Source organism: Myodes glareolus, chromosome 18 (assembly GCF_982192425.1).
Source record: "Myodes glareolus chromosome 18, mMyoGla1.1, whole genome shotgun sequence".
NCBI lineage: Eukaryota > Metazoa > Chordata > Mammalia > Rodentia > Cricetidae > Myodes > Myodes glareolus.
The window spans coordinates 48,388,217-48,413,513 of record NC_142043.1 but is presented as its reverse complement, the minus strand read 5'-3'; the positions used below and the strand labels follow the sequence as shown (position 1 = coordinate 48,413,513).

At 50.1% G+C, this 25,297-nt stretch overlaps 1 protein-coding gene across 1 annotated transcript; it reads right to left on the bottom strand.

The window, feature by feature from the left end:
* Positions 1-2,348: 2,348 nt before the first annotated feature.
* Positions 2,349-19,522, bottom strand: Tacr2 (tachykinin receptor 2). The gene is made up of 5 exons (XM_048451086.3): positions 17,982-19,522; positions 11,163-11,357; positions 8,319-8,472; positions 7,328-7,524; positions 2,349-3,977 (listed from the first exon to the last, which is right to left on the bottom strand). Exons 1-5 carry the CDS (start codon positions 18,494-18,496, stop codon positions 3,761-3,763), a joined length of 1,278 nt encoding a protein of 425 aa, XP_048307043.2. The 5' UTR covers positions 18,497-19,522; the 3' UTR covers positions 2,349-3,760.
* Between the last annotated feature and the right edge of the window lie 5,775 nt (positions 19,523-25,297).

Below are 25,297 nucleotides of genomic sequence, written 5' to 3'. Positions count from 1 at the left end.
CCAGGGCCTCCTGCTCCTGCATGCACCAAGTCTTCTACAGCCGATTCCTACACCTAGTCCCACACCGCAGTCGGTACCCCCGTTTCTCCTGTCTGTTCTATGGCTGTGAAGAGACAACATGACCAAGGCAGCATATAGAAGGAAGCATTTGATTGGGGGCTTGCTTACAGGTTCCGAGAGTTAGTTCATCCAGGACCATCACGGAACGGTGCTGGCTTCACGCAGGGACGGCACTGGAGCAATAGCCGGGAGCTTTACATTTTGATACAAAGGCAGGGGAGGCAGAGAGGAGAGACTGGGCCTTGTGTGAGCTTTTGAAAAATCAAAGCCACTGACACACCTCCTCCAGCAAGGCCACGCCTCCTGTTCCAGTAAGGCCACGCCTCCTCCTCCAACAAGGCCACGCCTCCTCCTCCAGCAAGGCCACGCCTCCTCCTCCAGCAAGGCCACGCCTCCTCCTCCAACAAGGCCGTGCCTCCAAATCCTTCTTAAATAGTCTACTAACTGGGCCCCAAACATTCAAAGACCTGAGCCTATGAGGGCCATTCTTAGTCAAACCACTGCACTCCCCGCTTGGCTTGAGGACCTCCAGAGGCCAACGTACTTACTAGACAGCCCGGGCTGGGGAAGGGACTGCGTGTGGAGGAGACGTCTGCCCCACCACAGAAACAGTAGCCATGTGGGTTCTGGGCAAACACCCAAAGCCCCTCAGGGGTGCCAGGACACAACGAAGCTTTCCTACCTGGAGACAAAACTCCCCACACCCCAGAAACCACCAGGAGCCATGTCCATTTGAATTTTAAGGCTACCCCACCTTGGACTCAAAGTTTGGTAAACTTTAGGGTTTGCTTACATGCTAAGACCCTTCAGCTTTCATTCCCCGAGCCAATTCCCAGGTGCCTATCCTTAGCTATTCACATATCGTGGGCCAAATGGCCAGGTGTGGGCAGAGGAGTGGCTTTTCCCAATGTACTGAATGGTGGGGGTGGGGTAAAGGGCCTCGCTGGGAAGGGTCCTTGGAATCAGATAACATTGGCCTTGGGAGATCCCAAGAAACAGAATGGGATGCTGGTAGTTAGTTATCTGGGGATTGAGCTCGTTCCTTTGTACAAAGATGTGACCATCTAAAGTGTTGACCCTCCAGAAAGATTGAAAACCAAGCCCCAAAGTAACATGAGTGCTTTAGGAGTGGAGGGTTGCTAAACCAGAAACTGGCCTGGCTATTTCACAGGCCCTAGGTCCTCCCCTTCCCCTTGTTGATCCTGTTTAGATACCCAAACCCCATGCCTCCATGTCCTTTTCCTCTGTCAGTGAACAAGCCACGGCCATCTCAGAGAACCGGCCTTTGATGTCCCCGCCTACCCAAGTTTCTCTTGAGTTTAACCCCTTTTCACTGACACCCCCCTTCCCACTACCCTCACCCCTCAAGCAGCCTTACCTCCCTCTCTGCAACCTCCAACGGTGAGGCAAACCCTCTGCTCCCTCATGCGAACTTCCGGGCAGTCCTAAGAGACAGAGTGGCTGCTACGTCACTTCCCCAGCCTTAAGGATCCAGTCTGTGAGACCTTAACCCCTCCTACCTCAGGAGATGGCTGTTTTTATCCCAAGGCTACAGTTTGGGGTTCATCCCCAGCCCTTCGCTGGATTCCACAACAGTGGGCTCTAAGCCCTCTGTGATGTCCCGGTCATGACTACAGGTCTAAGTGACATCAGAGCCCTTTATTGGGGTACTAGCAGAGCCAGCAGCTGGCATAGTGATCTCTGGGAGAGCTCAGTTAAACTTTGAACAGACGTTTACAGCCTAGTTGGTTTTCAGAGGGCCCTGGGCAAGCTGTGAATGAGTCCCCACCAAGCAGGGAGATGTACAGCCCTGGAGAGGCCTGAACCAGGTCTGACGCCTTCTTAGAATTGGGACAGTCAGTGTCCTCTGCCTGCCAGCTCCTTGCTGCCGGAAGTGAGGGTGGGAATTGTGTTCCTGACTTGTGGGTGGCTTTTGTGTCTTAACAGCTGGCACGGTGTGAGGAATCGTGGTTACTATTTATTGAGCGCTAGTCTGAGTACGGCCTGCAGGTTTGTAGGCATCACTTCCAGAGAGCCTCATGGCAATCCTGCCATCAGGCGGAGGGGCAGAGTGACTTACCCAAGCATCTCAGCTGAGGTTCCTTTGGACTATTAACCACCGTCTACTCTGGGCTTGTGTTTGAGTTGCTAAATCCTAAGGCAGAGAAGCCCTAGACCCACCCACAGCCAAAGGAAGAACTTCCTCCTACGTGTCCTGTCTTTGGCAAGGAGTCTGTACCATGGTTGTTCAAAGGACTGGAGTTGGCACAAAACACCCCAGACCCAAATTCTCAGCCAAAAGGAAATTTATTTGCCCAAGAGGCCAAAGGGTAGGGATTAAGAGACAAAAACAGGAGATAGAGGTTGGGGGAGAAGGGGAACGGAACAAGGGGAAGGGGTATTTGATCCAGAGGGGCAGAGGACTGTCTCTGGAGAGAGAGGAGTCAGACATGGTCCCCAGGTAAATGGCAGTTTATAAAGGTAAAAGGGGGAAACCCCATGTTAGGATGAAATGTTTAATTTTGGGGGGCATGTTAATTAGGTCAGCCAAAAGGGGCTTGTGATTGCTGGACTTCAATACTTTGCTAGCTGGACCTTGGTGGTCAGCCTCAGGAGGAGGAAGTAGCCAAGTAAGGGGCTGGACCTTGACGGCTAGCGCTAGGGATGTAATCTTATGGTTTTTAACAAGGGAGGAGGGCAGATAGTAGAAGAGCCAGGCCTGCCAGAGCCATGGTTGCCATGCGGGGGCTGCTAGGGTCCCTTCAGCTGTGTTTGGCTTAGCTAGCATTTCTAAGCATTTTCATGAGTCATGTTTAGAAGCCTGGAGCTTCCATATATTAATTTGGATTTCAGGCTTTATTTGAAACATCTGGCAACAGTGGTCCAGAGTGAAGCAGCTGAGTTTCCTTGTGGGGCCTTGTCCTTTCAGGCTGCCACAGTCCCCACCTTTTCCTGTGACCCTAACACTGAATGCCACCCCCCCCTTTTTTTTTCTTTTTTCAAGACAGGGTTTCTCTGTGTAGCCCTGGTTGACATAGGACTCAATTTGTAGACCATTCTGGCCTCAAACTCACAGAGATCTGTGTGCCTCTGCCTCCTGAGTGCTGGGATTAAAGGTGTGCGCCACCACTGCCCAGCAAGGATGCCCCCTTTATCTTTTTTAACATTGTGTGTGTGTGTGCGTGCGCGTGTGTGTGCGCGTGCATGCACATGTACACATACACACTTGGGGAGGTCAGAGGACAACTTGCAGTTTTTGCTTCTTTCCTTCCACGTGGGATCAAGGAATTGAACTCAGGTCACCAGGCTTAGCAGCGAGTGCCTATAGCATCTCACTGAGCCATCTTGTCATCCCTTCAACAGCCCCTTCTCATGACAACTGCAGCTATCTGTAATAGGATCCAGTTTTTTCCCACCCTTCTTTATACTCCAGGGAAAAATTTCACTTTGCAGCTCCCAGATTGGTCAAATGTTGGCTCCCAGTCTTCTTGGCTCCTTCCTCCAACCCTGGAATGCTTAAGGTGGGTGTGTGAGCTCTGAGATCTTTGTATTAGCGTTGCCTGTGGAGGTCCAGGCACCATCTTATTTTTCTATTAGTGTGTTGAAGAATAGAGTGTCGGACAAGCTATGACACTGGGGTTTTTTCTATCACCTGCTTCTCAAAGGGGCTAAGCCTGGCCCTGCAGACAGGCTCAAGACCTCAGAGTCCAGCAGTTTCCCCTGCATGGGGACTCCCAACCTGCCCGTTGGTAGCCTCGGAGTGGGTCATGTCAGCAGTCATGAACAAGGTCTCTTTCGTGTGACACCTGTTGACTCTCCTTGACAGCGATGGCGTGTGAGTCAGCTCCAGTCGGTCTTCCTCCGTCGGTGTCACCCAGGGGCAGCACCGGAAAGCAAGTCTGAATCCAGAGCGAAACCTGAGGGGTGTGAAGAGTCTCTTTAAGCAAGGGAGGCAGGGGCGCAGGAGCCGTCTGCTACATGGCTGCTCCACGCCCCCAAGTAGACTAGCTCCCTGGCAGAGATGCCTCAGTCTGAAGAGACCAACAAGTCAGGGCTCTAGAGAGACGCACACTGGAATGGATTTAGTCTTTTGGAACAGCCAGAAACACGGAGGACATGCACATTCAAGGCAGGAGCAGGGAGGATGGCAGCAAAGCTCCAAGGTAGGAAGTGGTACCCTGCTTTGAAAGGAAGGAAAGGATGGAGGGAGAGAGAGGGAAGGAGGAGAAGAGAAGAGAGAAGAGAGAGAACCAAAGTATAGTACAAAGAAACCAGGTGATCTAACTGACTTCTAACGGAGAATCAAAGAGGAGTCTTAGAAATAAAGAGAAGAAGAAGAAGAAGAAAAAGAATTGAGCTCTGGCTGTGTGTGTGGCACAGGGACACCGCCCACCCCCCTCCAGGGGCAGCCTCTAAGGAAAACTGGCACATTGGCGCTACCAAGTATGGGTACACTTGCTCAGAGAAATAAACAGCTCTCCCTCAAGCCTGGGTGTGGGCCTGTAATCGCGGATACTCCAGAGAATAAGAAAGGAGGAGGAAAGCTCAAGGAAGGTCCGAGGCTAGCCTAGGTAGCTTGGCCTGCCTCAGAATAAGTAGAATGAGGCCTTGGATGTTGGAGAAAAAAAATAATTGGGGAAAAAAACAAACCAAACCAAAAGACACCTTTCCCATGGTGACACTGATGCCTAGGCAGCCGAGAATGACTTTGAAATTTTGATCCTTCTATCTCCAAAATGCTCAGGTTGCACGTGCACCCCACTAGGCCCAGTTTATGGAGTGCTGGCGATTGAACCCAGAGCCTCATGCTGGCCAGGCTAGCACCTCATCAACCATACCACATCTCCTGCTTTGGGCTGATTTTTTTTTTCTTAATGCATGTGGGTGTTTTGCCTGCATGTATGCCTGAGTGACATGCGCATGCAATGCCCAAGGTAGCCAGAAGGAGGTTCTAGATCCCTTGGGATTAGAGTCATAGATAGTTGTGACCTACCACGTGGGTGCTGGGATTTAAACCTGGGTCCTCTGGAAGGGCAGCCTGTTATGGGATACTTGATTACACTGTGAACCCTGAGATTGCATTAATAAGATAAAATCTACCTTAGGTCAAGGGCCGGAGCCAGCCACTAGTTGACAGGAAGTAGAGGGGAGGGACTTTGAATTTCATGGTCCCTTTTGGTTTGGAATAGAGGAAAAGGAGCACTCTTTCTGAGGTTCCAGCTAAGGAGGAAGGTCAGCTAGTTGCTCCACAACCTCTCTGAGCTAGCAAGATTTCCCCCTAGCCTCTGACCCCAAGTCTTTATTAGTAAAAAATCATAAGATATAAATTTTGATAAAACAACAGCAGTCAGAGCTCTTAACCACTGAACCACTTGTCCGGCCCCCAGGGCTGGTTCTTTTGAAAGGTAAAGCAGAGCACCTGTCTCCCAGATCTCTTTGCCTCAAAGCCTTGTAGGTAGAACTCTCCCAGCTGAAGCACCCGACCAAGCGCTGACCTTGACCTCAGGGCTGTTGGTTTGGCTGTTCCTTCTGCACGGAATTCTTGCTCAGGCTGCCGGGCAGAGTCAGTCACTCCAGCTTTTGCTCCAGTGTAAGCTGCACCCCCTCCGCCCAGTGGCGAAGTCCGCGGGCACGTCCTGCCCACACTCACACATTACGTTTGCATGCTACGTGATGTCTAGACTGTCGACTTTTGCAAAGGAAAAAAAAAAAAATCTTTGCTTCTGTTCACTCCTCAATTCCTGGTGCTGGAAAAGTACTGGGCACATGGAGCCACTTGGTGAGGGTTTCCTGAGTGGAGAGGCCAGACCGGAACACCAGATCTCTGTGATAATGTCGTCACAGAATGTCACAGAAGCCACTTCAGGAGCTTGCAGAACTGAATGCAGTGCCGTGTCCCAACATCGGGCGTGACCGGGACACAAGAGAGTGACATTCACACAGGCATGGGGTGCTGCGGGGGTCTCTCCCTGATAAGACAGGGCATTCTCCAGGTTCTCACATCCATCTCATGAACAAGATGCATGAGGGGGAAGCATTGGAGATGCACGAAACTCCAAATCCTGGAGCCATTGCCTGCACAGGGATTAGGAGCATCTGCCCTTCTTAGGCTCAGTTTCTCTATCTGTATAATGGGAGACTCCTTTTCCTCTCTTATCTACTTAACTCTTGGGAACTAAAGATTCTAGGCACCTTGTAAGCACGCATAGAGCCTGCACCAGGTGAGTGGATCAACTGAGCAATGAAGACCTCAGTGGGAGCCTGGGCACCTGCGTAGACGGCTGATAAAAGTTATGAACAGAGAGGCCCCGGGGTCAGTGGTGCTCACATCCATCCAGCAGTCTGAGCTGACTCAGTGTCTACCTCTCATGCCCTTTTGCCGGCCCCTCCCAGGATGGAAGGCTCATTCTGTGCACAGGGCTCCTGGGACTTGGATTCTGTCTGGCTTACCACCTCTTCCATTTCTGAGAGACTCAGACCAGGTGCCAGCATATCCCAGACTCTAGGACCTTAGGAGCACCAGGGGCAGGAGTAAGCTAAGATCCCAGCCCCTCCTTCCCTGGTCACATCCTGGGGGATGGGGTGGCAAGAACTTTACACTGTGATTCCCCAGCCCAGCCCCCAGCCTCTTTAGACAACCTGCCCACCTACACCAGGCGCATCCTTAGGATGAAGCTCTTAGAAATGCTCGCTCTTTGAGCTGGTGAGATGGTACAGTGGGGAGAGGCATGTGCTGCCAAGTCTAGCAAGCCGAGTTCTATTGCAGAAACCCACATGGTAGAAAGAGAGAGGTAGCTACTGCAATTGTCCTCTGACCCCCACCCCGACATGTGCCATGATGTACACTCATCTGCACACAGGCACACACACAACATTAAAAAGAAAAAAAGCTGGCTCAGAGGCAGCGCTTCCTCTTTGTCCTGGCTCTTTCTTCCTTCCATTCTGTCCTTCTGCCTCTCCTTCCCTCCATCTCTCTGAGCCTGACTTCTGCCCTCTCCCTTGTCCCTGATGCAGACCCCAGAAGAGACAGAAGGACAGAGAAGAACACAGGCACCATGGCTCAGCAAAGGACAAGGCTTTGGGAAGGAGATGGGACTCAGGCTAGATCCAGGCCACAGGGAGTGTTGTGCTGTGGGCTGACCTGAAGAGCGGCATTCCTATGTGGGATGAGGAACAGCTCTTGGTTCTGGCAGGAGCTAGAGTGGAGGGCCCTCCCCAAGAGGGAGAGTCCAGGAGGATAAAGGGGCAGAGCCGGGGTGACACTCACCTGTGGTTGAGGCAGCAGTAAATGATGGGATTGTACATGGTGGAGCTCATGGCTAGCCAGAAGAGGGCCAGGTAGACATGCTGGATGAACTTGCGGTAGTAGATGTCCTTTTGGAAGCTGCCCAGGATGAAGTAGAGGTGGTAGGGCAGCCAGCAGATGGCAAATGTCAGCACCACCAGTACCATGGCCTTCACAAACTGGTCAGGGAGAGGCTCAGGTCAGTCCTTGGCCCCTCAGTCCCAAGTCATCCCTCCTGGAAACAGCGCAGGGTACCCTTCACCCTGACCTTGACAACCTTCTGTAGTCAGACCCGCTCTACCTCTCTGCCCTCCATCCCCTGGAACGTGTATTTGCCGCACACTCCGGAGCCCACCACCTCATGGCTTTCCCACAGTCTAGGTTGTCTGCGCTCACTGCTGTCCTTCCATTGAAAACCTCAAGTCTAGCAGCCCCGTTCTGCGGTCCACTCTCCCAGGATTCTTTCCCATGGGGCACCTCTCCATCCTGTGCCCTCTCTTAGGAGGTCAAAGCTCTGGGACCCCAGCCACCCTTTCCTGGGATCTTTGTCTACTTTAGCCCTTCTATGTAGGCGGTGATGTTCCAACCTGAAACCCCATCCTCTCCCTAGAGGTCAGGTTCCTGAGCCCTTCCCGGCACCTCACTTGCCTGGCATCTGCAGGCACACTCCTCATTGTCCAGCACCCGTGAGGATCAGAAGGCAAGTTGGAGATTGCAACTGGAGACCAACTTCCCAGTGGAAGGGACACCCGTGTAGTGCCCTAAGTACCTCCCTGCTTGCTATGGTGAAACTTTTAGAACACAAAGTCCGTCTAGCATTGTCTCCAGACGACAGAGGTCTGTAGTTCCTATATGGGTCCTCTGAACCGCTGAGTGATCTGGATTGTGTGCTCCCCACTGCCCCCTAGCGGGCAGGCTTCGGGGCCCAGGTGACTCCCGGAGCAGGCCCCGCCCCCTCCGATCACCGTCTCACCTTCTTCTTGGCCTGCAGATGGCGCAGGTTGGCGCCGTGAGCCTGGTGTCTGGGGACCGCGCGTTTCCACAGTGTGAGGCCGATGACGCTGTAAGCCACGAACATTACCACGAGGGGTAGGAAGTAGATGAGGACAAACACCACCAAATGATACCTGGAGGGAGAGTCATGGACCTGGGTGGGCAGCAGGCGGCCAGATCCACCCAGGCTCGCCCAAGCTTAAGGTCCTTGAACCCCACGGACCCCACCCTTGAAGTCCCACCCTCGGTTTTGTTCGATTTAAAGAAAAATTAAGCAACATTGGCTAGTATATGTGCCAAAGAGGGGCTTTTCTCACAAAAAGTTACCGGCATCAGCCCCAGGTCTTCTGTGTTACAGAAAAGGCTAAAAAGGGTGGAAAAAAGGGAGAAGCTAACAAAGTTCTACGTTTGTTTAACGTATAAAATATAACACCGGCGCCGGGGAGACGGCTCTGCGGGAATCCGGGCTTGCTGCCAAGCCCGATGATGACCTGCGCTGGATCCTTGGAAGCCACGTGTAGATGAGAGGGTGGCCATAGAGCGCACAAATTGTTCCCCACGCCGCGCCCATGTACTAAAAAAGTAACCTTACAATATATAAAAAGTGCTGGCACATGCCTGAAATCCCAACAGCACAGGTATGGAAGCAGGAAGATGAGGAGTTTAAGGTTATTACTCTGTTCACAGCGAATCAGAGGCCAGGCTGCGCTATATGAGACCCTTTTTCACACAAATACCATCAAGCACAAAGGTTAACCCTCCCACCCCATTCACAATGTATGTTTCCTCCCAGAATCATCTGTGTGTGTATAGCTATGTGGTGAGTGCAGGAATGAACATGTGTACATGTGAATAGGTACATAGATTAAGTAGGCAGAGCATATGTGATAATTCAGGAGCCACCCTATACCAAAAGCCTTATTCAGAGATGAGCAGCAAAGACTGCCACCCTGATAGCTGCCATGTCCTCTGCATCCCGCTCCTCAACATTGCCTGGGTATGTGGAGGCGGCGGCAAAGACCTTTGAGCCAGACCCAGCCAGCGCTGCACTTCTGAGTCCCCAGGGATGATTCCTGGGTTGTACTGAAGCTCACCATTTCCTCTGAGGAAGCCACTATGCCAGAGGCGTGTCACTGGCTCCATTTCTGAGGGTGTCAGGATCTCCTGAATAAGCCACAGTTCCCCTGACTCCCAGGCAGGTTGGGGTGGGTGGTGGCCCTTGAAGCAACAAAGAATGGGTCTGATAGTTCCCTTCCACCATGTGACTTCTTCCTTAAACAATGTGTATGTAGGGGGGCATGTATGCATGTGTGTGCATGTATGCAACTGTATGTGAGTAGGTACATGTGTGGGGTTATGCATGAGAGTATGCATATGTTGTATATATGTGTATATGCATGTGTGTGTATGTGTGCAAGTCAGAGGCTGACATGGAATATCTTCCTTGATTCCTCTCTGCAAGGTCTCTCCCTTGGAGAACTCTCTGACGTGGCTTGTCCAGCTGACCTTGCTCTAGATCACTGGCCTCCACCTCCTGAGGTTAATAGCTACCTGGCATTGACTTCCATACAGACTCCACAAACACATCTAACACTAGCCTGCCTATAGACACCAGTGACAGCACGTGTGTGACATGCAGAGCCACGCACTCCATCTGCAGACACACATGGTCCATGTTCATCCTGAGTGAGGTGGCAGGCAGGCTGAGCAATTGGGCTCCGAGGTAGTTTTGCTCACATTTGGTTCCCCTGTTTTCCCGTTCGCTGTGTTGTCTGGGGCACATCACGTAATACAGTTTCTCTACCACCAAGATGGAAGACTACTATATGTATAGTGGTCATGGTGACTTGCGAGATGGAGGCCAGAGGATCAGAGTTCCAGGCCAGTCTAGGCTACAGGAGGCTGTCCGGAAAACAAAAAAACAAAAACAAAACAGCAACAACAACAACAACAAAAAAACAGAACAAGTGGTGTCAGGGGAATTTAGCTTAGCTGATAGGATGCTAACCTAGCACACACGGGCCCTTGCATCCCCTGTACCACATGAAGCAGGTGTGGTGACATCAAGGTCAGCACTGCTTAAAATTAAATAAATAAAATATTAACCATATTTGCTCCATAACATTGGGAGAATTAACAGTATCAGTATATACGAAATGCTTCTAACAGGCCTGGTACTTGGCATTGCTTTTCATATAAATGGTCCCCAACTTGATGTTTTGATTCAGTGACCTTGACTGTCTGGTGATGGAACTAAAACACACATTCAGCAGAAACCACACCTTCAATTCCCACCTTTCCATTTGGTTTTCTATGAAGAAACTGGGCAGTGGCAGTGAGTGTCACCCCTAGTTAGCCACCAGGTCACAGTTGTGAGGGCATTACCCACACTTGACACTGGGTATTTTCCACCTACAATGGTTTGTTGTGGTGCAGCCTCACTGTTAGCTTTGTTTTGGTTTGTTTTATTTTATTTTTTAAAAAAATAGCCTTATATAGGCTATGCTTGTCTTGAGCCTGCCACGTAGCTGAGGATGACCTTGAATTTATGATCCTCCTGCCTCTCTCTTGTGTGGTCCTGGGGATTGAATTTAAGGTATCCCTGGATGCAAGATAAGCCTTCTACCACTAAGTCACACCCCTATACCGCTAAGCCACACCTCCAGTCTCTTGCTGGCAGTCAAGGAGCTTCAGGATAAACCCAAACTCATATGATTCACACCTGCAGAATAGTGTGAATATCCCTAGGCACATGCTACACACAGACATGAGCCAACATACAAGCACATGTAACGCCCACCCTCATCCCTGGCGTGGGGCTTACAGAAGAAGCATCTTGTCTCCGTTGTCATTGGGCCAGGCCACCACACACTTGGTGGCCCCCTGGTCCACAGTGATGGTGGAGTAGAAGCACTGGGGAGAGGCGAGAGCCAGGGCTACCAGCCAGATGCCAGCGATAACCGCCTTGGTGCTGGGGGCTGAGAGCCGCGGCTGGAAGGGGTGGACGATGGCCATGTACCTACAAGCAGATCACACCATCAGCTGACATCCTCCCCTTATCTTGTGGTTCAGCCCCATGTCTCTCTGTTCACACAGCCGCCCTGTAGGCAGATGCTGGAGTTCCACCCCATCTGCAGAGGTGGTGCTGGGGAGGTGGTGACTGTCTCCAGCCATAGCACGCTAGTATCCCAGAATCTAGCCCAGGCAGCCACTCCACTGCCTCCCTCTGGATGTGGACAGGCCCTTGCACAGTCAGACTGTGATCCAACCCAGAGCAGAGTACAGTCCAGCACTAGCCTGAAGTTCAGCCTGACTTGGCTGTATGTGTCCTCGTCCCGAAGCCAACTTCCCACCACCCTTTATGGTACAACCATTTCCCAGACAAAAACCAAACCAGTGATGCCCTCTGGAACTTTCTGCAGCAGTAGCTGTATCTGACACGCACGCAGGGTCCCGTTCAGTGACCACTCACTGTATGTGCCATAGAACACAGACAATTGTGTCTGTGGATGAGCAAACATTTTATTTTTCTTTGAGACAAAGTCTCCTGTAGCCCAGGCTGGCCTTGAACTTGCTAGGAAGCTGAGGATAACCTTGAACTCCCAATCCTCTTGAGTGTAGTGCATTACAGATATGTATTGCCATGCTTGGTTTATGCAGCACTGGGGAAAGAACCCAAGACTTCAAGCCACTAGGCATGCATTCTACCACCTGAACCCGTTCTGTATACTTGTCCAGGCACAAGCTGAATCCTGCAGGCACAAATCTTTCCAGCAGTTCTCGACCTGAGGGTCACGACCCCCACAGGGGTCACACATCAGATATTGTGCATATCAGATATTTCCATCACAATTCATAACAGTGGCAAAATTATAGTTATGAAGTAGCAACAAAGATAATTTTATGGTGGGGGGGTCACCAGAAAATGAGGAACTGTACTAAAAGGTTGCCACACTAGGAAGGCTGAGAACCATTGCTTTAGACTCTGAAAATTGCCAATGCTTGGTTCAGTCCACTCTCAGTTTTCCCTGTGTCTTAGTTAGTTTTTGTTGTTGTTTGTTTGTTCCACCTGACACAGCTAAAGTCATTTGAGAAGAAGGAACCCCAGTTGCCCTGTGAGCAAGCCTGGGGGGCATTTTCTTGATGAATGTTTGATGCTGGCTTGGGGGCAAGCTCATGGTGTCACCCGTGATTAGGCAGTTCTGTGCTGTGTAAGAGAGCAGGCTGAGCCAGGCACAGTGTGGTGATACTTTGTTTGTGTTTTAAGAAATAAAGCTTGCCTGAAGATCAGAGCGCAGAGCTAAGCCACTAGAGGCCAGGGAGTGGTGGCTCACACCTTTAATCCCAGGGCTCTGAAAGCCACCCTGGGCTACGTAAGGGTGAATCTGTCTAAATAAGAAACAGAACTCACACAAAGGTGATCACAGCGCTTAGGGGGCGGAGACAGAGGTGATATGGCTGGGCAAAGAGAGAAATAAAATGAGAAGACAGGAGCTCAGTTCAGTGCAGTCTAGGCAGTCAGTCAGAGAGCACAGTCTGAGGACAGGATCACTCTTTCCATCCGAGCATTGGTAGAGGTGAGAACTCCCTAGTGGCTGGTTGTTCTGCTTCTCTGATCTCTCAGCTTTTGCCCCTAATATCTGACTCTGAGTTTCTACTATTAATACCTGTTAGTATTCATGCTACAGCACAGGAAGCAAGCCAGTAAGTAACGTTTCTCTATGGCTTCTGCTACAGTTCCTGCCTCCAGGTTCCTGCCCTGACTTCCTCGCGAACTGTTACCTGGAAGCAGAAAATGAGATAAGTCCTTCCTCCCCAAGTTGCTTTTGGTCTTGATTCTTTATGACGGCAATGGAAACCTTAACAGAGATGCCCTGGAAGAGCCCGCAAGGGGGCTTTCCTCTCCTCCCCTTCTGAAGCTGCTCCTTCCTGCCTGCACTTGCTGACGTCATAGACCACCTTCTTGATGAAGCTGTCTAGAACAGGCTCAGCTGCTGTCTCTCTGCAGGACACCACAGGGACTTGAGTTGCGGTTGAGCCCTGTGCCTGGTGAAGTGCAGTGGCCTGGACGGTGCGCGTCATCTCCATTTTCCACATCTGGAGACAGAGCAACGCTGACTTGGAATCCCGGTTGGCCTCTGCTGTCTACTCCTGAATTGCTCTGTCCTCTGTTCCTTCAGGACCCGCACAGGGAGCACCCTGGACTTAGTGGGGGCTCCAGCGCCATCAGCCTAGGGCCCAACTGAGGAAGGCTCACCGTTTCTCAAACGCTAGAGGACCTAAAGGCACCATTCTCCAAGGCTGAAACCCATCCTCCTAATATACACCCTAACCTAAGGCTTGGTTCCCTTTCCGCAGAGATCAGGGCCGGATTAGATTGGTGACTCCAGGTGTCACAATGAAGAACACAGACTCTTTATTACAATAAGATTAGCTTATTTCTTTTTGAAACGTGATCTTGCTACATAGCCCTGACTGGCCTCCAACTCACATAGATTTGCTTGCTTCTGCCTCTTGAGTGCTTGGATCAAAAGCATACACCACCATACCCAGCAGTTCATTTGAATTTTGAGGCAGGGTCTCATGTAGCCCAGGCTGGTCTCATATTCTCTATGTAGCTGAGGATAGCCTTGAATTTCTGATTCTTTCATCTCTACCTCCCAAGTGCTGAGCTGTGCACCACCATGCCAAGTTGGAATATTTGCCTCCATGCCAGCATTTGTACAGGTGTGTATACTGTATAGAGTCCAGAGACCAACCTTGGGTTTTTTTTTTCCTCAAGATACTATCTACCTTGATTTTTGAGACAGGGTCTCTTTATTGTTTGGAACTCACTAGTTTGGCTAGGCTGACTGTGGTAATTTGAATGTAATTGGTCCCCATAAACTCACAGGGAGTGGTGCTATTGGGAGGTGTGGCTTTGTTAGAGTAGGTGTGGCCTTGTTGGAGGAAGTGTGATTTTGAGGTCTCAGGTATGTTCATATATGTTCAAGCCACACACCAGTTCACTTCCTGTTGCCTTTGGATCAAGGTGTAGAACCCTCAGCTCCTTCTCCAGGACCATATCTGCCTGCACACTGCCATATTCCCAACCGCCATGCTCCCCACTGTTGCGGAATGTTTTACTCTTTTGGCTTTTTGAGAGGCCCACCACCCAAGTTCCCAGATAAATCACACAAGGAGGCTTATTCTTAGTCATGAATGCCCGGCCTAAGCTTGGCTTGTTTCTTGCCAGCTTTTCTTCACCTTAAGTTAACATGACTATCTTTTGCCTCTGGGTTTTTATCTTTCTCGATTTCTGTATACCTTTCTTTGCTTCTTTCTCCATAGCCTGTTGTGTTACTGATCCCTGGCATCCTCCTCTCTTTGTTCTGGGGTCTTCTTCAGTTTATCCTTTCTGTCTACCAGCCCCACCTACCCTCACTCCTGCCTCGCTATTGGCCGTTCATCTCTTTATTAGGACCATCAGGTGTTTTAGACAGGCACAGTAACGCAGCTCCTGTTTGTTTAACAGGGTTAAACAAACGCAGCGTAAACAAAAGTCACACACACGAAAATAATATTCCCCACCAGCCTACTATGATAATGGACTGAACCTCTGAAACTGTTAGCCGTCACCGCAATTAAGCGGTTTCCTTATAGAGTTGGCATGGACATAGTGTCTCTTCACAGCAATGGGAACCCTACCTGAGACACTGACTGTCCGTCAGTGCACTGGGAATCCTCCCATCTCTAACCTCTCCTGCTCTGGGATTACAAGTTTGTGCTAGTATGGATGGAATTCAGGTATTCATGCTCACACTGCCAGTTCTTCACCAGCAGAGCTGCCTCTGCCTCCTGAGTGCTGGGATTAAAGACGTGTGCCCCCACCCCTGGTCTAGAAAAAGATTTTAATATGAGGGCCAGGTATAGGATGGCTCATGCCCCATTAGCAGAGGGTAAGGTCCTGGGAGTTTAGAATCCGGCTGATCTGGGTTCGAATCCTGTCTCCACTACTTCCTGACAAGCTCTTGAACAAAGAGCATTATCTCTCTGAACCTTCCATTTCCAGCTTCATGAAAATGGGGTCATTCTTGCACGTGGGGTGTTGTATGGAGGAAGGGGCATATGCGTACAGGAGAGAGACCAGTCCTATGGATTCATTGTTTTGAATTCATCAGAGAGGGCTTTGGCGGGCAATGTCTGGCCCTCCCTCTCTAGGAAGAGTCCGAGCTTTGAGACAAGGCCCGAACTGTAGACTGTGGCATTGAGCTGCTTGTTTCCCGTTTGTTGAAATAGAGGAGTCCACACTGGAGCATCCTGGGAGTTAAGACTACGCCCTGAGAACCTTACCACCTTATTCACTGCTTGGAATGTTTGTCTCTAGAATTCTCTAGGCTGCCCTGATCTACTCGTTGTTGCTCGGGTCCCAATCTCCCAATGGGTCCATCCATGTTCATTTAAGCCCGTAACCCAGTGGTTCCCAACCTGTGGGTCTTGACCCCTTTGACAAACCTCTTTCTCTAAAAATATTTACAATTCATAACAGTAGCAAAATCATAGTTATGAATCAGCAGCAAAAATAATTTTATGGTTAGGGGGTCACCACAACATGGGGAACTGTATTAAAGGGTTGCAGCATTAGGAAGGTTGAGAACCACTGAGTGTAGACTGTTCCTCCCAGCACATCTTGGTGCCTAGAGAGTCCCCTCTAGCCAATATTTGTTTGCAACACTCATGATCTCAAAATACAATTAAAGTTTATTTGTTCATGTGTTTAGGATTTAAATTCTTACCCTAGCAGGAACATTTCCATGGGTTTCCTCCACCTAAACCCCAGAACAATACTTACATGGCACACACTGAGTGAAGAAAGGGAGAAAGGGGGCCAATGAGAGGGCTCAGTAGGTAAAGGGACTTGTTGTGAAGCCTGAGGACCTGAGTTCAATCCCTAGAACCCACAGAAGGTAGAAGGAAAAAACTGAGTTCTACAAGTTGTCCTCTGACCTTCCCAGGGGTATCGTAAGAAGTATGCATGCTAGCACGTGCGTGCACGCACATACACACACACTCACATAAACACACACACACACACACACACCAAACAAGCAAACAAACCAACATGATAAAAATATTAAAAAGGTGTGGAGAAAGGAATTGCGAGTCTTAGCTTGCTCAGAGCCCCTGCTCTGCCACCGGCCATTCGCCTCCTCCTTGCCTTCCAGGCTCCCAGGCTTTCACTTGGCTTTCTGTAGTCCAGCCTCTCTCTGAAGTGGAGGCTCTAAGAGCTCATGTGCTAAAATTGTTTTTTCCCCTCTCAGTGAAGGTTCCCCCAAACCTGGAACTGTGCCCAATACAGAAGACGCACCCCAAATTTGCTGCATGACAGAAGAAATACTTAGGGGACATTCAGACATGCCCAGGGAAGAAGAAGGGATGTCCAGCAGGCACCAGCCCAATTTGGAAAGACTTCTCCTGAACCCACTGCCCAGAGGGCAGGCACTGCCCTGACTCACTGGCTGACCTTAAGTAGCCCCACTTATCCTGATTCCCCAGTTCCCTTGGGTGTAAAGACAGAAGCTGAACCTATATGAATGGTATTCAAAAATTTTTTTTGGTGTGTGTGTGTATGTATGTGTGTGTGTGTGTGTGTGTGTGTGTGTGTGTGAGAGAGAGAGAGAGAGAGAGAGAGAGAGAGAAAGAGAGAGAACTGTCTTTGTAGCTTAGGATGATCTTGGGCCTCTGGCCCTCCTTCTGCTACCTCCGAGTGTGGGAATTACAGGTGGTGGCATGCACCCCCATCTTATATCTGATTTATGCAATGCCGGGGATCACAGCCATGAACACACTAAGCAAGCATGCTGCCAACGGAGCTACAACCACAGCCCAAAACTTCTCATTTTTAATGAGTAGAAAACATTGTCAAAGAAAAAAAAATGTTTTGAAAACATTGCCTCAAAGGAAATCCCCAGAGAACCCCACAGAAAACCATCGATAGCTCAGCGGTGAGAGGCCGTGGGGGGAAGGTTGCTGGGGAAGTTGGGGAGCGGTGGGGGATGAGGGAAGAAAGGGAAGCTCACATCTACCCAGTCATTGTAATCGGTACTCTTTGTCTGAGGGTCTCATAGCTCTGTCGCCGTCTCCTGGACTTCCTCGGTCTTTGAATCATCTCATCACACTGGCTGTCAGATTCCCGCTCCCCCAGGCAGTTGAGTCCTCTTTTACCCCAGCCTGCCTGCCCCAGAAGGTCTCAGTGCTACTTCTTCCCCCCCCACCCTAGGCCCATTTCTCAAAGGCTGGTACCCTTCCACACACACATTAGCAACATCTCCCCCCCCCCCCAAAGCATAGATCTAACTAAAGGCAGCTCTCTAACCCCACGCAATATTCAACTTTTTTCCAAATACAAAAACAATCTGCACCATTTCCTTGTATAAAGACAGTAAGATAAGAAGAATCACACTTCAAAAGTCGCCAGGAACATCCTCCCTTCCCACCTTGTGCAAGCTCCTAGGGTGAAGTCATTCTGTGTCTAATCTCCACTCTCCCCGCTTTGGCTCCGCATCCCCTTGTCTCTTTGCTATGAACCCAAACCAGGTCTAGGAGGCAATCCTCTGAGCGCTCCACCAAGACACCCACCCCCTTCCCCGGTGCCCGCTCTTGCCTGTCAGCGGCGATAGCAGTCATGGAGTAGATGCTGACGAATATGGCTGTGATGGGAAAGAGGTTCTGGAAATAGCAGAAGGCGCGACCGAAGTACCAGATGTTGTGACTGGCATAGACGAAGTTGAAGGTGGCGTTGAAGGCTGCCATGCAGAGGTCTGCCAGGGCCAGGTTGATGATGAAGTAGTTGGTGACCGTGCGCATTCTCTCATGGGCCAGAATGATCCAGATGACCGTGGCGTTGCCAGTGACAGCCACCAGCACCAGGGCCAGGTAGGCTATGGCCCACAGTGCCAGCTGCCAGGCAGGCATGGAGAAGGCCGTGATGCCCGTGGTGTTGCTCTCGAGGCCAGATAAGATGCTGGTGTCAGTGACAATGGCATGGGCCCCCATGGCTGATTCTGGGCTGGGAACACAGGGTCTGACCCTGCAGTTTGTACTGGAATTGCTACAGGAGAGAAATCCTCTTTGGTGTGTAGATATTCGGGGGTGTGGACAATTGGAAAGCAGACACATGTAGTCAGAGGACCACACCTACGGCTCAAGCAGGAATGAGTTAGGGCGAGCAGAAGACAGGGTTCCAGCCAGACTGTTCAACCATCTTGTGGAGATGGAGACCCCAAACTCCAACCTCAGAACAGGAGGCATCCTGATAACCCGTTGTTTCCGCTCCTTCAAGCCAGAGTCAGAATGAGGATGTGTCCAGCTGTGGGCATTTAGGAAGTTGGTGACCAGCCAGGACTTGAATTCATCTCTCTCTTAATGCTACTCAGGGTACGTGCCAGTTAAGAGGTGTGCACAGCGCGGCGAGTCTGTGGGTCCTTCAGGTCCAGTGTGCAGCCAGCAGACCTCCAAGCTTTGCAGGGAAGCCTCCCAAGGCTGCCAGCCCTCAGCCGCTACTCCCAACTCCTCCCTACAGGGCAGGCTAGGTCCTTGGCAGAGTTGCTGCCTGCTCCCGCCCTCATCCCACCCCTTGCCTGGATGGCTGGGCTGTGTCTCTGGAAAGATTTAGGACCTGCTGGGAAGCTGGGAGAGACCTTGGAAGCAAGGCACAGCCTGGGTGGGGGTGGAACAGAGGGTACAAGCTTCAGTGTTTACATTCTGCCAGGTGGCTCCACACTGGCATTCGCATTTGGGAATGAAAATGACTCCAGGCTGGATTGGGAACCCCAGGCAAGACATTTACTCCACTTGCAAAGAAAGTCTTCATGTTCAGACGTACCCAGGGGGTATGAGGGTGAGTTTGATGTGGAGTCAGTCACGTGGTAAGGGCTAGGTTCTGGGCCTCTGACTCTGCCCCTGACTTATTGATGGACCAGGCAATCCTGATCATACCTCATCTCAAGCTTCAGATTCCTTAGATGTAAAATTAGAGACTGAGGGTGCTGGAGAGATGGCTTAATGGTTAAGAGCCCTGACTGCTCTTCCAGAGGACCTGGGTTCAATACATAGCACCCATATGGCAGCTCACAACTGTCTGTAACTCCAGTTCCAGGAGATCTGATACCTTCACACCAATGCACATAACATAAGAATAAAATTTTAAAAAATTAGCAATTGAGCTTAGACAAATGGTGCTCAAATCCCTGCCCCCTCCAACTTCTCTCTCAGACACAGGCTCATGTATTCCGGGCTGACCTCGGTCTTGCCATGTAGTTGAGGGTGACCCAAGCCTCAACTACAAATGCTGGGGTTAGAGGTGTGTGCCGCTCAGCCTACTTTATGAAGTGCTGGAGATCGAGCCCAAGGCTTTCGGCATGCTAGACACACTCTATGAATGGAGCACTGTAGGGTGCAAAAGTTAGTGCTACTACAGACTCTAAGATAAAATCAATGCTAAGCCACACATCCTGAGGCTTTTCTTCCTGGTTTTTCCGAGATAGGGTTTCTCAGTGCAGCCTTTGGAGCCTAACCAGGGACGACTCATTCTGTCCACCACGCTGACCTCGAACTCACAGAACTCCACCTGTCTCTGCCTCTCAAGTGCTGGGATTAAAGGTTGTGACACTACCGCCCAGCAGGGCTTTTTTTTTAATTATTCTTATGAGATGGGGTTTCTCGGTAGACCAAGGCTGGCCTTGAACTCAGAGATCTGCCTGCTTCTGCCTCCTGTGTGCTGGGATTAAAGGCTCTACTACACCTGGCTGCAGGGTTTCTTTCTAAGCAATTCTTACTGTGAGCTTCCTGATGAGCTCATCAATGCCACAATAGTATCTATTGTTTGCTGTCCCCGCTAGACCAATGTAAAAAGTATCTTTGAGGACTGGAGGACCCAGCTTTTGACTTTGGAGAAGAGGTACTTCTGGGCCCCCTCATCTTCCCTGGAGTGAGCCAGAGCAGAGGTTCTCAACCTGTGGGTCACATCCACTTTGAGGCTCGAAGGACCTTCCCATGGGGTCACCTAAGACCATCAGAAATAGCAGATATTTACACTTGGATTCCCAAGAGTGGCAAAATTGCACTAATGTAGTACCAACAAAAATAACTTTATGGTTGGGGGTCACCACACCATGAGAGCCTGTATTAAAGGGTCACGGAATTAGGAAGGTTGAGAATGGCTGAGCTAGAGGGTCCTGAAACTCCTGAGCCCAATACAGAGCCGGCCACATTCTTTGCCAGGCTTATTTCTTCTCTTGGATGGGCCACCATGTTTTGACGTTGGTCTCTTACCAGAGGGCCTCTGTCTTTGATCACGTGGTGGCAGCAGCAGCTTCCAATCAACCCTGGGTTTGCTTCTGCCCCACGCTTCTTTGGCCTCCCTCCTAGCGGGCAAAGTCTGTAGCAGTAAGAAAGGAAGCCATTTTCTCCTTGCTAGCCCGATCTCCTGGGCTCAGGCAGCTGCACTTGGTTGAGCTTTGGTCCACAAACCCAGCGGACAGCTAGGATGCCTGAGAGTGTGTCACCAGCTCCAGAAGCCCGGAATAGCACATCTTCGCCCGGGCCACTCCACTGTGTATGTAATAGGGATTATACTTTGGAGCTATTAAATCTGAGTTTTTATTTCCTCCTTAAATCATAAACTCTTGCAGCTTTCCAACAATGTGCCGGAAGGCTTGTAGCTCAGGGAAGGAGAGGTGCAAGACGGGACACAGTGTGGCTGGTCAACTGTGCTATTTCAGGACAGGCCCTTGGAATCCACAGGCCAGTCTTCAAGAGGGAAGAGAGGTGTTGTTGGTTGTTTTTACATTTTTTTTTTTTTTACTCTTTTGGCTTTTTTTTGAGCCGTGGGGAGCAGTGTTGAACCACCCAGCTGCCAAATAAATCACACCCAGAGTCTTATTCTTTCTTATAAATGCCTGGCTAAAGCCAAAGCTTGGCTTGTTTCTAGCCAGCTTTTCTTAACTTAAATTATCCCATCTGTCTTTTGCCTCTGGGCTTTTATCTTTCTCTATTTCTATATTCCTTTCTTTGCTTCTTTCTCCACGGCCTGCTGCGTAGCTGGGTGGCTGGCCCCTGATGTCCTCCTCTCCTTGTTCTATTTTGCGCCTTCTTATTCGCCCAGATTTCTCCTCCTGTTGATTCTCTCTGCCTGCCAGCCCCGTCTATCCTTTCTCCTGCCTTGCTATTGGCCGATTAGTGCTTCATTAGACCATCAGGTGTTTCAGACAGGCAAAGAATCACAGCTTCACAGAGTTAAACAAAGGCAAACCTAAGAGAATGAAAAACGTCTTCTCGTCATTAAACAAATGTTCCACAGCATAAGCAAATGTAACACATCTTCAACTAATATCCCACATCAGAGAGGTATTTTAAAGTCCTTGCTCTTGTTGGGACATCAAACTGGGAGGGCTAAGCCAGGCTTGGTGGCACAAGGTAGAATGATTAGGACTTAAAGACCATCCTTGGCTGCATAGCCTGCTCGAGGCTAGCCTGGACTACATGAGGCCATGCCACAGACAAATGGTCTGGGGCGATAGCCTTAAAAGCATGAGGACCTGAGTACCACACCCAGAACCCACATAAAATGAGATGGATCTTGTCTCAGTTTGGGTGTCTGTTGCTGTGAAGAGACACCATGACCACAACTCTTATAAAGGAAAACATTTAAGTGAGGTGGTGGCTTAGAGTTTCAGAGGTTTCATCTATTATCATCATGGTGGGGAGTATAGAGGCATGCAGGCAGACATGGTGCTGGAGAAGGAGTTGATACATGTTGATACACAGGCAACAGGAAGTAGATGGAGACACTGGGAGTAGCTTGGGCATAGGAGAACTCAAAGCCTGCCCTCACAGCGACACACTTCCTCCAACAAGGCCACAACTCCTAATAATGCCACTCCCTCTGGGGATCATTTTCTTTCAAACCACCACATTCTGCTCCCTGGGCCCCAAAGGCTCATATCCATATCATAATGCAAAAATGCATTCAGTCCAACTTCAACAGTCCCCATAGTCTCTAACAGTCCCAAACTTATTTCAAGTCTAAAGTTCAAAGTCTCTCCTTTGAACTTTAGATTCATGAACATTGAGAATCATGCAATCTCTTAACTGTAATCCCCTATAAAATGAAAATCAAAAAACCAGATCACATACTTTCAATATATGACACATATATACCATTCCAAAATGTAGGGGAGGGAGCATAGTGAGGAAATACTGGACCAGAGCAAGACCAAAAACCAGTTGGGCAAACTCTAAACTCTGAATCTCCATGTCTAATGTCAAAGTGCTCTTCAGGCCAGGCGGTGGTAGTGCACACCTTTAATTCCAGCGCTTGGGAGGCAGAAGCAGACGGATCTCAGTGAGTTTGAGGCCAGCTTGGTCTACCAAGTGAGTTCCAGGAAAGCCAGAACTGTTATACAGAGAAACCCTTCTTGTAAAAAGAAAATTGAAAATAGGGAAAAAAAAAGCATTCTTCATGTCTCCAACTCCATTCAGCTTTGTTGACTGTGACACACTTCTTTCTCCTGGGCTGGTTCCACTCCCTGTTAGCTGCTCTTCTGTGGGAAGTATCCCACAGTTCTGGCATCTCCAACATCTTGGGGTCTCCAAGGCAATCCACGCTAGCCTCAAGCTTGAGATCCTCCCACCTCTGCCTCCAGCATGCTGGATTTACAGGTGTGCTCCCATAAAACCTAGCTCACGAGATGTCTTTGGAGTTTGGACAACTGTGTGTTTGTTCTGTAGACTGCTGGGTCACACCTTCGATGGGTCATCTGGTCACCCCAGGGCAGTGATAAGTGATGGAGGGTCACCTGGGCCAGACAAACTAGGGACAAGAAGGACAACTTGGTGAGCCTTTTTTTATTCAGCTTCATGAAGGCAGTAGGGTCATGTTTGCCTGCCTGCTGGTGGCAAATGTGAATGTTCCCAGGTACTTGGAGGTAGAGGCAGGAGGATCAAAGATAGCCTGGGCTACATGAGACTCTGAAAAAAAAAAAAGATCACTCTGACGCTTTGTCCTTAGTGTTTGGGTGGGTGGGGGTAAAAAAAATATCCCTTCTTTCATAAAAGTACTGGTGAGGACAGGCTGTCTTTGTTAGTTTTTTTTGCATTGATGAAGTATCATGATCAAGGCAACTTATAAAAGAGAGCACTCAGTTTTGGCTTATGGTTTCAGAGGGTTAGAGACCATGATGGAGGAATGAAGGAACAGCTGATAGCTTACATCTTGACCCATAACCATGACAGAGAGAACAAGCCCTGAGGATCACGAGTCTTTGAAATCTCAAAGCTCTGTGACATCCAGGGATGCAGCTCCTCCAATCTTTCCCAAACACTTCCACCAACTGGGAACCAAGTATTCAAAGATATGAGCCTATGGGGGCCATTCTCGCTCAAGCCACCACATAGACATGAACCTGACTTTGTTTCTTCTCTCAAGTTCATTGTTTGGTTGAATAAAAAGTTGGTGACTGTATGGTTTCCCCAGTTAGGTTACTGCTGGGTCTATGAGATTCCAAAACCCTGAGCCCTGGTCCAGTCTTTTGCACAGCAAAGAGCTGTGTGGATCCCAGAGGGGAGGGCTACCTAGGTCCTACCCCCAATGAGCTGCCCTCTGTCCTACATGACCTCCACTGGTCTGAAGTTCAAGGTCACCCTCAGTTACATTATAAGAAAAACACTGAAGCCAACATAAGCCTTGTCTCTATATCAGGCTCACGGGGTACGGGAGGAGGATGTGGAAGTTTGCAGCGGTCCTGGGCTATGGATCATAGATCACTCTCCTCTGTCTACAAATGTCAGGAGCCCAGGATGGATCCTCTGGGAGGCGAGCCGTGTGCCCCTTGGCTGGGAAGTCAGTGGCCCAGAACATTAAGCTGAGAGACAGAGAGCCCGCTGCTGCCAAGAGTGCAGGCTGCTGTTGACATCTTCTTTAAACACAGGGAGCGTGCTGGGGCAGTGGATTGCCCTAAAAGCTTGAAGTTTATCTAGGCAGCAGAGAAAGGCCAGAGTGTTTACATCTGCCGTGCTGCTGGTATACACAGAGCTCAGAGGCTCTTAACACACACCCAGCACTGGACTCTCACAAAAATCTGTCCATCTATGGCAGGCAGAGGAGGAAGTGGTGAAGCAGCCTGCCGCACTCCCAGAGTAGGGAGAAGGGGTTCATCCCTGAAGCCAGCCTGGGTATCTCAGACAGAGGGGACTTGGCATCTACCCAGGATGTTGGCCAGTGTGACTCTGCAGCCCAGCTGAGGTGAGGAAAAGAGGTTGCCAGGGTCAGTCTGCCAAGTGACTCCAGCCCCGAGACCTGGGCAAGTGGCTAGCAGACCAGGTGCTTGAACAAGCGGCTCAGAGCTGGAAGAAAGCGATGCATCTATCTTCATGAGCTCCTCAATCAAGACAGGGAGCCAAGTCCCAGCCTGGAACTCCCAGCCTGGCAGCAGGAACTCCCTGGAGCTTTCTGCTGAGTGGTTGACATGAGCCTTGAACTTCAGAGGAAGGCAGAAGAGGCCTTTAGTGGCTTCAGACAGAGGAGGGGATGTGGGAATGAGCTCTGATATTGGAACAGGTTGGGGGATGGAACCTAGCTGGATTTTAGGCTAATGGGAAAAGTCCAGGAAGAGCATAAACCTCAGTTCCTGGGCCAAAACAGGCGTCTGTTCTTTATTCTCTGAAAGCTGTGGGCTCCATCTTGTTCAGCTGGCATGGGTGCCAACGTCATTAACCCCAGAGCCGCTCTCCCTAGCTCATGAAGCTGTGTACGGTGCCAAGGCTTGTCGGGAGGAGCCTGGATGGCCACTGAGACTTCTCAGCCTCCTATTTCTGCAGGGTTCCAGAGAATGGTGGGGGTTGGGAGGCTCTTGTTTCTGCCAGGTGCCTGGGGCCCAGGAATTTGGGGGTTCCCCTGGGGAGTGAGAACTGAAGGGCCAT

What these genes read in the sequence shown, in the direction of transcription:
- Tacr2 (XM_048451086.3), bottom strand. Translation starts at nt 18,496, where the DNA reads ATGTGTCTGCTTTCCAATTGTCCACACCCCCGAATATCTACACACCAA. An exon ending in ACTGCTATCGCCGCTGACAG is followed by an intron (nt 11,358 to 17,981) that starts GCAAGAGCGGGC and finishes ATCTGCTTGTAG; the next exon opens with GTACATGGCCATCGTCCACC. An exon ending in GGAGACAAGATGCTTCTTCT is followed by an intron (nt 8,473 to 11,162) that starts GTAAGCCCCACG and finishes CTCTCCCTCCAG; the next exon opens with GTATCATTTGGTGGTGTTTG.